Below are 15,882 nucleotides of genomic sequence, written 5' to 3' on the forward strand. Positions count from 1 at the left end.
GATATAAGAAAACTGTATGCATATAAATATATACACTATCATTCAAAAGTTTCGAAAATTCTTTGAAAGAAGTTTTTATGTTCACCAAGGCTGCAATTATTATGATAAAAAATACAGTAAAAACTGTAATATTGTGAAGTATTATTTCAATTTAAAATAAGTTTTCTATTTTAATATATTTTCAAATGTAATTCATTCTTGTGATGGCAAAGCTGAATTTTCAACATCTTTACTCCAGTCTTCAATTTCACATGATCCTTCAGAAATCATTCTAATCTGCTGATTTGATCCTCAAGAAAATTTTTTTTTAATCATTATTAATGTTGAAAACAGTTATGCTACTTAATAGTTTTGTAGAAATTAAAATAGACGAAAAATTTGTGGAAACAATCATTTTTTTAGGATTCTTAGATGAATAGGACGTTCAAAAAACAGCATTTTTAAAAATAAAAATCGTTATAACATTATAAATGTTTTTACTGTCACTTTTGATCAATTGAATACATCCCTGCTTAATGAAATATTAATTTAAAAAAAATCTTTTCATCCTAAACTTTTAAATGGTATCTCTGGAAAGCTTGATTTGAAATGAACAATTGTTAGATCTTGCATTATTTTAGTTTCATGTCTCTCGTATTACTCCACACTGCATACTAAAGTAATTTCAAACATAATAAAACAACCTACTAAAATAATAAAACAATTTCAGCTCACCCATAATAAAATAATTCAAGTCTCCCTGTTGGGGTTTATTGGGATCTACCTGTTGTATTATCTTGTCAGTGTTTATTATGCAGTAATGACTGACTGGCTGCACATCATTCTGTTTTTACCTGACTACTAACCAAATAATGAGTACATCTGCAAGCACATTACTGTGTCACAACTGCAACTAAATGTGTATAATCGAATTAATACAAACTTAAACAATTCAAAATGCATACTCCGTAACGGATACAATCTTTTTCTTGGAATAGGCTACACTTGTTGTTGAGTTTACAGTTTGAACATTGTGTTGCATGACCCAGTTTAGGCCAAACTTTAGCTGTATTTGACTGTAGAATACTTTGGCATACAGAGGTTATCATGGTCGACTCAATGATCACAAGGTGCCCATGTACTCATTTCCTGGGATGTCCACTCCTGGCAAGATTTGCAACTGACTTGAGTGTTTTCCACTTGTGAATAATCTTCCTTACTGTAGAATAATGGACTTCAAGTTGTTTGGAAATGGCCTTCTTACTCTTGCAAAAATTGCTTCTCGAAGATCATTGCTGATGTATTTCCTACTTAACATTGTATTAACACACACCTGAAAGCTCTAGACCAGCAAACTGCCAAAACTTCTGTTTTTATAGAGTTGGTCACGCTTGCTGTTGATCAATTAATCAAGGACATTTGATTAGCAGCGCCTGACTGCTACTTACCCTCTTAATTCTTATGGAAGCAGTAAGGGTGTGCTTGGTTTGTTACGTATGGCTTCTCAATTGTGACCCGTCACAGAAACCAGGGACACAAGTCGGCAGCACAACTTTCGAGCAAAATGAGAAAGAAGAGTATTTTTTCAAAATTGGTGATTTTCAATTTTTTGGAGAATCTGTTAATTGAAATCACGAAGAAGCCTCTCCATGTTTGAGATAGCAGTATTGGTATATTTAAAAGCTTACATTTTGAGGTTGAAATCGGCTTGTTTTCGGAGATTCTAGCATGCAGTAGGGGCGTGGCGTGTCATTGTCTGTGTGTATTTCCATACTGAATAACCCGGCGCTTTTGCCCCCGCCCTCCAAGTCAACCACATGGCTACTTATTATGCTGTGCTCTGGCCAGCTCTCTCTGATATCAAAATTCAATGAAGATGGATGCCGCAAAGATTGTCGCAGACGAGATGAACCGTCTGGCAGTTACACCGAAAATGTTTTCGCCGCACTTCGTGGGCTCGGGAAACTGAACCGGAGGTATGGGCGCAGCGCGCTCGCCCTCAGTGCTTCAATACGGCGGCTCGGCTCGCTGACAGCGGTGGCTGGCTGTTTCATATGTGACGGAGAATCGAAATAGAGGATGCAGTTAAGACCTTTGCTGCTGCGATGAAGGCCTGCCGTGCGTGTTTCTGAAATGTAAGTTAAGCTTCATTTGCTCTTTAGTCGTTATTTAAGATGCTGAACCTGCTGATGATATAATGTGCTTGCGGACATTTCATTTGTGTGTGTATACGCACATAAGAAAGTGGTGTAAAGAGATTTGCAACAGTAATTTGAGGAGGTGAAATGTGATTATTTGGAAAATTGCAGAAATGACTGCTTAAAGAAAAATGCCAGCAGGCATTTGCCTCCTACATAAACTTTAATACTGTTGACATTTTGGGCACACGAGCGTTGCGTACTATTTGCGCTATATGTAGGCCTATGGCTTATTGGTCTTTGTTTGTTGTTGTTGGTTTTGCGTTATATGTATATGGCATATTGGTCTTTGTGTGTTGTTGCTGGTTTTGCGTTATACTGTATGTATATGGCATATTGGCCTTTGTGTGTTGTTGCTGGTTTTGCGTTATATGCAGGCTATATGGCATATTGGTCTTTGTGTGTTGTTGCTGGTTTTGCGTTATATGTATATGGCATATTGGTCTTTATGTGTTGTTGCTGGTTTCGCGTTATATGCAGGCTATATGGCATTATTGGTCTTTGTGTGTTGTTGCTGGTACGTTGCAAATAGAGGGGCAGCACAATTGTTTTTCGCCTAGTGCGGCAGAAGTGCACTCATTCGAAGTGGCTTTATTTTGATGAGTGTTCATTATGTCCTGACACGTAAAACCATATAATTCAAAAGGATGTACTTTCTTTTTAAAATGACTGTATTATGGCAGTATGGCACATATGGCAGTAAATTTTAGAATGAAGTATGCACATTCATCTGTAAGTGGTAATGAGCTACTGCTGTGAATATTTGTAGAGATTTGCCTTTGCACCGTTGAGGCCAGAGACCTTCAGAATCTTCCGTCTGACTTAAGGACAACTTTTATTGCAGTCTTGTGCTGCTTTATCTGGTTTACGCTCCCCGAATGGCACATTGAGTAATTTATGTTTCTTGCAGTGCATGGGAAACGTCCGTATCAGATTCAGATCTACGCCGTGTTCTGTGCAGACCTACCACAATCACAGATGATTCATCTCCTGGAGACAGCCTTGAATTACAAGACTAAATTGAATTACGTTTTTTTTTCTCTCTCTCTTTTTTGGTTTGCTTTTGTTTGGTTTTCAGTTTTGAATTGTTTAATTTGGAAGACTGTGAAGGAAAACAATGTTTTTGAGAAATAAAAAGTGAATTTTCTTTTTGTTTTGTTTAGCTTTTCAGCCATTGTTAGTTGCTTCATTGTTTGCCTGGTAGCTGTTGCTGTGAATGAACCTTTAACCTCATGTGAATCTATTTTGCTGTCCATCAGTCGAACGTTAATGAATGGGAGGGAAAGTGTTGACCCCGCACAGCCAAGTTCATTGCCAGAGTCCTGTTAGTTAGTTTGAAAACCCTCAGTGCCTTATTTAGTCATCTGAATTATCTCACGGCCACCCTGAAATTCTACGCAACTCTCAATGTTATATATGTGTTTACTGAGCAGCAAGCTGGTTTGTATCCACGGCCTGCAAACAAACCATTCATTAAGTTGTGCGTTCCTGTAGATTTGAGCCTTGAGTCAGGTGCTCCCACAAAAGGAAGTTGCCCTCCGTGCTTCTATGAGGAGAAGCTGTGCGGGACAGCAGTATTTCACAGCGGTGTGTTTGTGTTGACTGGTTTATGCTGAACGCCCTGTTTCTCAGGCTCTTGGTGGCATGTTAATGCCGTTGACATCTAACACATCCTCTCAGCTACAGAGGCTTTTGACCGCCTTCTATTGTACTCCCTACTTCTGCATTTGATTGCCCACAGTCCGAGGCACACAACACAAAGTATATAAAAAGTATTTTTTTGCTATTCTTTTTTTTTTTTTTTACTTATCTACACTTTATTTATTTATATATATATATATTTTTTTTTTGTCTTTTTTTGTTTTGTTTGTATGACTGATCACAAAGTTTGTTTACTTTATTTTTTTGAAGTTTTGGTTTGGTGTTTTGTTTTAGTTTTGTTCATTTTTATTGTTTTGTTTGAAAGACTGAAATGGAAAAAATGTTTTGGGGAAAGAGTAGATTCAGTTCTTCAGAGTTTGATTACTTAATTTCACTTTATTTTGGTTTATTTTTTACTTTTTTGTTTGAAAGACTGAAGAGAAACCACATTTTGGGGTGAAGAGACAGAGTGAATTCAGTGCTCATAACTAAATATTATAACGTTTGCAAATCTTTGAAAGATATTCAGTTGTATGTGAAGCATTAATATTTTATATTAATATAACATTAATATGTTTTCATAATTACCCTCCATGGTCACTTTTTTTGTTGTTGTACTGTGGTTGTTTAACTTTTACATATCAGTGTGGTTTAAGTGGGTAATTTTTTGGGCAGCATAAGGTTCAAAGTGGACAACTTAATTGTGATCAGAAAAGGGGTCAAAAGTCTGGCTTTACAAAACTAGGGAGAGAGGGTAATGAGATGTGACTGAAGTATATAAATGAAAAAGAATCCCTAGATGGGAATTTTTACAAAAGGCAAGTAATTTTGCACCGGGTGTATAGTGATTTTTTTTATCATCTCTGATGGGTGAAACGTGAATATTGCCCACAAGTAAATCATTAGGAGAAGACTGAAGGCTAGCAGTGAAAACAACATGCGAATACATTGTTAAAATATGAGGAAGTTTGTTTTATCAAATTATTGCAGAATTCAGTTACATTACTTCTGCGTTTTGATGCAGTTTGAGAAATATAGTATCTGATTTGTGTGTGTGTGTGTGTGTGTGTGTGTGTGTGTGTGTGTGTGTGTGTGTGTGTGTGTGTGTGTGTGTGTGTGTGTGTGTGTGTGTGTGTGTGTGTGTGTGTGTGTGTGTGTGTGTGTGTGTGTGTGTGTGTGTGGGTGGGTGGGTGGGTGGGTGGGTGGTGTATGTTTTTGTGTGTGTGTGTGTTCTTGTATGGTTTATGAGGACACAAATGTGCATAATGACATGGGTATTACAACGTAAACATTGTTTATGTCAGACCAAATGACTTAAAAGGACATACTAAACTAAATATATTTGCAAGTCAAAATATGCCAAAAGTTTTCTGTGGTGGTTAGGTTTTGGGGGTAAGGTTAGTGTAAGGGGATAGAATATACAGTTTGTACAGTATAAAAAGCATAATGCATATGGAGATTCCCCCTAAACCACATATACGTGTGTGTGTGAGGGAGAGAGAGATGAGATATGAGCTTTGCAGAAATCCACCTCTGTCCAGTGCCTTTATAGACATGCACACATTATCTGCTATGAGTGTCATCCACATAAAATGCCAAACCCAATAATTACACACAAGAACTGAATAAAAATCTTCACAATAAGAATTGTGACATAAAAATAAGTCACAAAATAAGTAACAAAAACCATTCCATTCACTATATATTAATAATATTTATCTTTCATGTCCTCATCTTGGCTCTCTCATGGCTGTTAATGTGTGGGTGTTAGTGTGGCATTACAAGCCTCGGTCTGTGAAATAAAGCAACCAATCGTTGTTTGTAGTGGCAACCAACATAGTGTTGCAGTGCTGCTATACTTACTTGTTTTTGATTTTTGTGTTAGTCCTTGCTCTCTGGTAACTGTTGCTGGAGTCTGGCTTTGTGGCTCAAAGTGAGGATGAAAAGAGGAATTTGTTTATACTCTATCATGGAACCCATGGCAACCGTCAGCCTCATTGAATCCTGATGGTTTCCATGGCAGCTGTTAAGATTGATCACTGCTCTCTCTCTCTCTCTCTCTCTCTCTCTCTCTCTCTCTCTCTCTCTCTCTCTCTCTCTCTCTCTCTCTCTCTCTCTCTCTCACTCTCTCACTCTCTCACTCACTCACTCACTCACCTCAATATGTATGATGGCACACTCTAATTCCATCTCCAAAACATTCCACCTGTGCTTTACATCAAAGTGCAGATTTTATATTAAAAACAGCAAATATTTATAGCACGTTTTTGATGAATCTGATGGTTAATATACAAAAATAAGTTTTCATCGGTCAGAGAAACAGAATATTCTGTATTTCATAGTGCTAGTACAGTATGTCTTATGAAACCACATTGTGACACAACACAGAGGCTGTTTTCACCCTGAAGGGGTTCATTTTATGATAACATCATAAGCTGATTGTACATTTATCACACTTATTACACGGTTATTTCCTAAGTGAATTAATGTGCATGAAATTGTTATTATTTGTAATTGCATTGGATTGCTATCCAATTTTCTTTTAGTATTTCCATCTTTGATAGAAACTTAAACTCTTTTCCTGGCAGCATTTAAAAAAATCTAACATTTCATTGCTGCCAGAATATTTTGTTCTATGAATATCTGAACATGCAATATATCAAAAGAAAAACAGAGCGTCTGCTTTTAAACAACAAAAAAAATTATTTTCGCTACATGCATTCTTTTTTTATGAACACTTGAATGTGGGTAAGTTGAAAAAAGCAATGTTTTGAACAAAAAGTTGAGAAAAGCATGTTTTTTTGAAAGAATACCACATGCATACAACATACAATGCTTTAATCGCTTGTTTCTGCTCCTTTTTTTACCTGTTTTGATCCGACGATGTGTAATAGCGCCTCCATACTGTATAACAATAAAAACACGGAAAGCCGGAAAATTCCGTCAACGGCAGGGAAGCGCTGTGTAATGCATTATAAGGGAATTCTTAATGCATTATAATAGACGCATAATGCCTTATAAACAACTTTATAATGTATTTTGTCATCTCATGAATAATTGTAACTACAATAATAATACGTACCTATTTGTGGTTATAACTATTAAGAGTATGATCATTTATTACACACAATGAACATAATTTTATCCACTTAAGTTATAATGGATTATATATTTCCATAGATTCGTATATTTTACTTTCACAAGTCTCATTTCTTGACATTGTTTACTTAAGGTCTGCACAGTATCATACAACATCTTATGAGTGGTCTTTTACTGCTTTAAGTAAAGCAACAAAAAAGTCTTCTTTTAAACATCTAAAAAGCTTTATAATGTGGTCATAATATTTATACGTGGCTTTTGTCTGCTTTAAGCAACAACCTGTCTGGTTAACCACATTCATGTAAGTTGTATTTTCTAATGTTAGGTGGTCAAGAATGTGTCAGTTCTTGTTCCTGGCATGCCAGTATTCCCATTCATTGACGTTCAGGTGCTCTTTCAAAATTGTAGTTGTCTTGTTGCCAAGGTGGTTCCATATATCCATTTTATACGTCTTCCTTGCATGCTCTAAATGTTGTGATGTGTATGTTGTTTATAAGGTTAAGGCATTATGCGTGCATTCCAATGCATCAAGAATACCCGATAACACTTCATTTTACGCTGTCATTGTTACATATGTTACATGTAGTTACTGTAGTAATAACAATAAATTATGCATAATTACATGCAACTACCCCTAATTCTAACCCTATAGTAAGTACATGTAGTTACTTTATATCACTCAGTACTTGAATATATAATTACAGTGTAACAAAGACACCTTAAAATAAAACATTGTACTCTTAAAAATTATAACCACAAATAGGTAAGTATTATAATCTGTTGTAACTGTTGTTATGATTATTTATCAGATGATACAACACATTATAATGTTGTTTATATAGCATCATGCATGTATTATAATGCATTAAGAATAGCCATATAATGCCTTATACAGGCTTCATAGAAAGTGTTACTTTGTTGTCTCAAAAATGACGGAAATTTCCGTCAGTGGCCGAGAAAGAGTTAAAGGTTTAGTTCCCTTCAGAATAAAAATGTCCTGATAATTTACATGCCCCCACGTCATCCAAAATTTTCATGTCTTTCTTTCTTCAATCGAAAAGAAATTAAGGTTACTGAGGAAAACATTCCAGGATTTTTCTCCATATAGTGGACTTCAATGGGGTGCAACGGTTTGAAGGTCCAAATTGCATTTTTAATGCAGCTTCAAAGTGCTCTACACGATCCCAGCCGAGGAAGGTAGTTTTCTAAAAAAAAAAAAGTCACGTGTGACATAGGTGGAAGTACCGACCTAGTGTTTACAAAGCGAATGTGCAAAAAAAAAGGTAAAACAACAATGTCGGATGATTTTGAAGTTAGAGGAGAAAATGAGATGGAGTTTTTCGCACTACTCTACCTTTTGGAATGGGAACATAAGTGGCCTTTCGACGTGATTACATAATGTGTGGCGCATCACAGAGCTAGTGCAAGACGAGCATTTGTGGTTAAAAAATATATGTATTATTTTTTATTTTTGAAAATGACTGATCGTTTCGCTAGATAAGACCCTTATTCCTCGGCTGAGATCTTGTAGAGCCCTTTAAAGCTGCATTGACACTGCAAGTCCACAATATGGAGAAAAATCCTGGAATATTTTCCTCAAAACCTTTCAGTCTTTTCGACTGAAAAAAGAAAGACATGAACATCTTGGATGACGTGAGGGGGAAAGTAAATTATCAGGAAATTTTAATTCTGAAGTGAACGAATCCTTTAGTGGAAGTGGAAAAGCTTATTGCAGTGCATTATGGGATTGGTTACAGTTGTCTAAAAATTGAGGCATTCGACTAGTGCAGAAAAAACTGTCTGAACATGCAGCTCGCAGACAATAGGCTTGTTTGGGAAACATGTCAGGAAACAATCTTTATTTTATTCCAGTGGTTTGTTGTCGCTAGTGGGGAAACTTTTATTTTAGCTTTAATGATCTGATCATGACCCTGTCCTCGTCATAGCTCACAGTCATTAAACTCTTCTGTTGTGTGGAGTGTGGAGTGGTTTATTGCTCTGGCACAGAGGCTGATCGGTGTGTCCCGGCGGCAGTAAGAGTGCTCTTTCATCTCTTTAGGACGTGCTGCTCTAATAAGCTTTCAGTGGCCTTTTATCAGATGCCATGGATCAAGCCGCCTCTCAGTTTTGCTTTGAGTGTAACACTGAGCCAAACAAAGAACAGAAAACCGTGTTTACCTCAGCTCTCCTCCTGCACCCCCCCAACTGACTCAATTTCTTTTGGGCAAGAAAAGATTTGTCTGTATTCTCTGTTTCCTTTTCTCCAGCTTTGGTCTGCTTTTCACAACCAGTTGTTAACTCATCCTTTTGAGACAGTCGCATCAGGATAATCTCAATCAATGCGTTCCTATCATAACATGTCCAGTGTCTCCAACTCGCTTTCCACTTTAAAATTTCAAACTCAACTAGGTTTCAGTAAGTTTAGAGGTAGGTATGATTATAATGTTTCAATGATTTTGAAAGCTGACCAATATTCCAGTCAACCAAAAACATAGTCCTAACATCTCTCTCTTAACTCAACTACATCCCTAAGCCTGCCTCTAATCCTGACCCACAAACTTTGACCCTGTACATATTATGTACTTAATATAGTTATTATTATAATAGCTAGGTACTTATCCTGTACCTATCCCTAAACCTAACCTTAACCCATGAGGTTTCCTTATATTAACCAATACTTTCTTAGGTAAGCACACTAAGTACATGTAGTGCACGTACTGTAAAATAAAGTGCAACCGGAATATTGTTTCAGTAATTTATCCTACTTTTCTAAATCAGTCACTCATGTTTAATCGACACACATTATTTTAATGATGCTGTTATATTCCTTTTATTCCTGGCTGTGTGTCTTTCTGCAGCATAACCTGATCATTTGTTTACATACATTGATGATTCACATTAAAAGTCATTTAGAACATCATAAAAGCCTAATCTGAAATGAATAATTGATGTAGTGTGGAGTGCTGTATTTTGGGTAGTTTAAAAAAAATGCACATCTTGAATAATTTATTTGTTTATTAAGATGGTGGAAAAGCTTTATTCAGGTGGAATTACAGTTCTGTAATTCTGTGCAGTTGTGCGTGAAGATGCTGAGGCACCAAATATGGCCGCACAAAGGAAGGTTGTTTGTTCTCCTGCCTAAAATGTGAGCTGTTCTTAGTGCTTGAGGTTTACACATGGGTTTCTGCACTTGAGGAGCAATCTTAAAAATTGTTCACCCAACATTGAAAATGATTTACTCTCCCTCATGAATTCTGTATGACTTTCTTTCTTCAGTGGAACACAGAAGATCATGTTTTGAAGAATATCCTGGCTCTTTTTGCTTTAATTAAAGTAATGGGGGTGTGAAGCTCCAAAATGACAAATCACCATAAAAGTAAACCGCATAACTCATGTGCTATATACCAAGTATTCTGATGTCATATGATGGCATTGATTTACAAAATTTACAATGAGTTAGTTTTCCTTAGGCACAAGCATGTGAGAAGTAGCAATGTCCAATTTGTGAACAAATAATGCTTTTGAGTTGAATTTATTTTTCTTAATTCTTTTCACAAAACTGAATCAAACTGATCTGAATCTCAACCCACAAACTCAGTAATCCAGTTTCAGGGAAGATTCCCTCGTGAAAAGAAGTACAGTTTATAATACATTATAAAAGATCTTATTATGGAAATTATATGCTTTGAAAGAATATATTTAATATATTTAGAATATATTTAAAGGTGCAGTATGTAACTTTTTTACTCTACTAAAGTATAAAAATACCATAATATGTTTAATATTATGCATACATAATACGTATACAAGTTTGCAGATATTTAGGAAACATGCTAAGTTCACATACTCGTTTCTCTGAAAAAAACTTTTACAGCCAATTATTTTACTTATTATTTTACACATTCCGTGTTGTTAGTTGGGTTTTGTTTTGTCTGTGTGACCTCGCCCACTGCCAGTTCACCCAGTAGTATTTCGACACCCCAGGATGCCAGTTGGCAGGAAACACAGCATATCGCAGCCTTGGAAACGAGCAAGCAAACTTGTTAGAGATTGCAGATTCCACACAACCTAAAAAGCCTCGGTATCCATCTAAAAATCTCTATGAACGAGAGCATAATAAAACGCGGATAAATCAACTCATTAACTTAAATTTTTTTAAGCTCCTCGGTTTTCGTCGTCAATTGCGCTCGCTCCTGTTGCGTGTCCTCAAACTGCCAACCCGCGTGAGCGTCGAGTCTGAGGAGGAGGGGGCGGGGGAAACAATGGTCTCTGATATTTTGAATTTGGACTGCAGTATTTCGATGTGATACTCTTGTCATTCTTACATATAGCACCTTTAAAGCCTGTTTTATGCTTCTGCGTCGAATTGACGGCGTACCCCCGCACACCCCTCTGTGTCGCCGCAAACCCCTCCGCCGTAGCTCGATGTGCACCTCCAAAAAATTGTAACTACGCGTCGAGGCGACGCAGACCACAAGGGCTGTGATTGGTCAGATGCACCGCGATGCAGCTCAACCTGACGCAGAACCATAAAACGGCCACGACACCGTAGGAGTGACGGCGTAGCTACGCCGTGGAGTTGACGCAGAAGCATAATGAGGCCTTAAGTGAAAACTGAATGTAATGTTTTCGAAAACATAATTGCAAATTAATTGCAATGAAATTAAAATGTATAAAAGTTCAAATTTGTATTAAATGCAATTAGTTGAACTAAGTGCTGTTTACCCATTAAAATATGGTGTAAACAGTGTGTTGCTGTAAACTAAAATATATATATATAATGTCACGGGTTTCCACCTCTTCCAAATTACAGTAGTTATGGTGTGAACGCAGTATAAGTTCATTGTTTTGGTTCAGGAGGAACTGTAAAAGATGGGTGGTGTTTCAGTTGCGGTGCTCGGCGACTGACGTCTGTCTAACTCTGCACAGCATGAAACGCGCTGATGTCGTGTGGTGTCAGTGTGAGCAGGGTGTGCAGATGTATGAAAATACATTCGTTGACAGGCAGGTAGGACATCGTATCATTACATTCGGACCAAATGCAATGAGTGGATGAGCATTTTATGACCTAACACCTTCCACAGACAATATACTGTAGTGTATATACATTTAAATACATTTAGACCACTTAACTTAGTGATTGCTCTCAGGATGTGAAGAGACTTTCCATCAGCATTAAAACAAAAAATTCTGGAACAAATCGCCTACCCTGCCTTTAAGTGCCCTTTTATTTCATTAATATATTATCTGCAAGAACAATTTCTTAAATATTTACTTTTCTCAAGGGTTATTGATTAATAATGACCAAAATTTCTGTCTGTTTTTCACTCAAAGCAATCAAATGCCTTCAGATGAGTAGGAATATAGTAGAAAGTGTTCAATGGAAAAGTGCGACCAACACATTCTTCAAATTTCTCTTTTTTTGCTCAATGGAAGGAAGATGTTGAGTAAATAATTTCAAAACTGGACATGTGATCTTATGCTTTTTTTCCTCTAAACAAAGCGTGGAGGAGAGCACGAGACCCACATGTGGAGCAGATGGAGCCGGTCTGTGAGAACATTCTTACTGTCCAGGCTCCATGTTACAGCTGTCCTTTCCCTAAAAATGACATATTATTAAAAATGTCATTCTCCGCTTTAAGAGAGGTGGTTATAAAGTCCAAACCCATATTACTCTAGTGTTGCTCTCATGTTCTCTCACAATTGTGACAGATTATGTATATTAATTAGATGAAGCAACCCTTATCAATCATTATTGCTCATACTTGAGGTTAACAAACCCTATAGTATTAACCTTTGAGCGCAACTCATCCTGCACTTGCCAGTTCATTCATTTTCAGTGATTTTGATCAATCTGCCTCTCTTTCTCACATCTCCAGACTTTAATAACACTCTCTGACTCTAACTCTCTCTCACTTCCTGTGCCTCCAGCATTAAGATGGTGTTGATGTGGACCAGTGGAGACACTTTCAAGACAGGCTACTTCCTGTTGACTCAGGCTCCCATGCAGTTCTGGATCTGCGGCCTCCTTCAGGTGTGCGTGGACTTCGCTATTCTCTTCCAAGTGTACTATTACAGCCTCTACCCACAGAAACCCATCTCACACACCACACATACCACCAGCGCCAAGGCCCTATGAAACACCCGCATGTATTAAGGAATGTGCTCAAATCTATATTACAATGTATATATGTATGCATACATACAAGATCTTTTGTACAATCTCCCCAAAAAGTATTTGGCTACTTAAGTCACACTTAAATATGTTTAATGTCATCGCATTAGAATACAAAACATCAAACTATGATGCAAAAGCTTTTCTCACAATTTTTGTGCTTCTGTTATCTTAAATTTAATGCCACGTTTTTTTATATTTTATGCAATGAAGTGACATTCATACAGTAGTGTTGCTTAAGTGTTCTGATTATTTTTGGTGCCACTGTAAAACTATTTGTAAAACCAACCTTTACATGCAATATCATAAAGATATGCAGTTCTATTTACACATACTGTATATACACGCCAGCCCAGGGTAACATTCATGCTTATGAAAACTTTTGCCTTACAGACTTTCGGAATAACCAGAAATGTATCTGATGTTAGATGGATGAATGTACAAAGCTTTTGTTACAAGAGATTAGTACAATTAGTGTAGTTTTATTTGGATAAGTTTTTACCTCAGTAGCCTGCTGTAGTGTTTCATGCAGTGAAGGACAAATGAAGATCACAGGAAGAGCCCTGTGTTTGCTCGAACCAAAAAAAAAACTCTCCTTTTGTTAATTGGAGACAGTTCTCATACAATTCACAAATCTACAAGACTTGATGAAATGTATTCCCCCATGTTATTTTTGGAGATATGAATAGCAGTCCTGGTTAATTTGCGTGCAATCATTTTAGTTAGCATGACCAATTAGGAAATTACCAGATTCATATACTGACCTTTGTACAACTTTAACAATGTATTTGAGGCATTTTGGAGGTTAATTTAAAAAAATTTTTTATCTGTATTCAATGCCAAGGGGTTCAAACATTGAGTCAGTAATCAGCCCTGAACAAGACGATACACTGAAAAAATTATTTTTGTAATTTCCCAGTAAAATTACCTAAAGATCTTTAAAACAGATACTTTTTTAAAGAAAATATATCTTGATTTTTTTTACTCATTAATATGTTTTTGCTGATGCTTAAAGATGTATGCTTATAAAAAAAAAACTGTTCTTTTTTTTCAGTTTTGTCTTACTGGAAAATTTGACAAATACTTATTATTACTTATTATTTTGCAGATTAGTACTTGTTCAGTAGTTATATGGGTGTCACATGCCAGTAAACAATTCCTGTTACGAGTGAGATGCTGCTTATAATTGTTATATAGGTAAACGGGTTGAATTGTTTAAAGAGGAATAGTTTAACACAATTGATGGCCTTTTGGCGTGATTTTTCCACTCTTGATTTGTTCAAATGTCATGACATTATTTTTTATCCAGATTCCTTAATCACAAAAAAAACATGAAAGACTGTCTTTGATAAAAACTCTCCCAATTCAGATAAAACTCCCTTTTTATTACTATTGCTGTTATTTATTTCTATTTTCTATCTTAATCTGTCTTTTTTTTACCTGGTTGATTCTAAAATATGCGTTAGACTTCATTTGAATATATATTGTTTCTCTTTGTGTTGCATTTTGATACAATAGCTGGTTTATATTATTTAGTTTTTTTTATCTATGTTGTCATTATTTTATACAGTCTTCTGTTAAAGGTTCTTGCCATTGAATGAAAGTAACTGATGTACACTCTGGTTCCCATAGCCATATATAGGTTTACTCTATCATTCTGTTTATGTTTGGGGTTTTGTTTGTATGTTTTTGTTTTTTTAGGGGGGGATGGTGTTCAGTGTCTGTCTAGCCAAATGTTCTGTTGGTGTTAAGATGGATACTGTTGGTCACTCCACATATTATATTCAATGCAAAGCAACTTTTTATAGCGAGTTTTGTTAATAAACATTTTTTTTAAAAGGTCTGTTTGGATACTGCTGTCATTTATATGCATTTAAATTAAGAGATGTTCAGTTATTTATTTTAAAGTAATTAAAAATATTTAGCATTCAGGTTACTCCAAAGATGCATTTGATGTTCCATGATCAAGCTATTGTAAATTCAGACATTTAAAAATGTTAATCCTTAATCCATATTCACATTTACCAACACCTATAAGATAAATCTGTAGTGTATAATGATTTGAGCGTTATTGCTCTGTAGTCAACTTACAGTCTCACAGACTGTGAACATTTGAGCCTGTTTTTTCATGGTATAAAATACAGACATTGAACCAGTTTCATTAAAATAGAAAGCTGAGAGTCCATTCATTATGTCTGTGGTCATTATAGCAGTGTTTGTACAGGCAGGTCTCTCAATGTCTTTATGAGCGCAGGGCTCTCAGGCGAATCAATATAGATGTATCTACCACTGATCAATGTTATGAGTGCTTCACAACAATCTGACCATCTGTCACATACATTTAAACGGTTATAGGAATAGATGTGCTGGTCTCCCTCTTCAGTTTGGACAGGACTCAATTCTGGACTCATTAAACACACTAAATGCTTATCTCAGGAATATTTCAACACACAGCCATGATAATCTGATGGTATCAGATGGTAATACCATGCTACCAAAGGATTACTATAATCAAATACCATGGTACTTGGCCAGGTGCTTCAAAATTGCCATGGTACCATGTCCAAAACATACAGTAAGGTACTTATAGAATTTTTTTAGTAGTGAAATTATTTTACTTCACATTCTAGACATTATGGGTTGAGTAATTCCATCCGTCCTAATATGGAAAGCCGTTCTGAGTTTGAGACCATTTTCCTTTTTAATGAAAAATTACAGTATATTACTATTATATTTACAATATATCCTACAAACCAGCTATCACTCAAGACAATTTGAAAATAAGAAACC

At 36.1% G+C, this 15,882-nt stretch overlaps 1 protein-coding gene across 3 annotated transcripts in view; it reads left to right on the forward strand.

The window, feature by feature from the left end:
• slc66a2 (solute carrier family 66 member 2) overlaps positions 1-14,935 on the forward strand; it is a 57,872-nt gene extending 42,937 nt beyond the window's left edge. For all 3 annotated transcript variants that reach the window (XM_077196550.1, XM_077196549.1, XM_077196551.1), the window contains one exon: positions 12,849-14,935. In XM_077196550.1, coding sequence (XP_077052665.1) covers positions 12,849-13,056 — 208 coding nt within the window. In that variant the 3' untranslated portion in view covers positions 13,057-14,935. The remainder of the gene's footprint in view (positions 1-12,848) is intronic.
• The last annotated feature ends 947 nt before the right edge of the window (positions 14,936-15,882 follow it).

This window comes from Siphateles boraxobius, unplaced genomic scaffold (assembly GCF_051911475.1).
Source record: "Siphateles boraxobius isolate OS27281-9 unplaced genomic scaffold, OSU_SipBor_1 35, whole genome shotgun sequence".
Taxonomy (NCBI): Eukaryota; Metazoa; Chordata; class Actinopteri; order Cypriniformes; family Leuciscidae; genus Siphateles; species Siphateles boraxobius.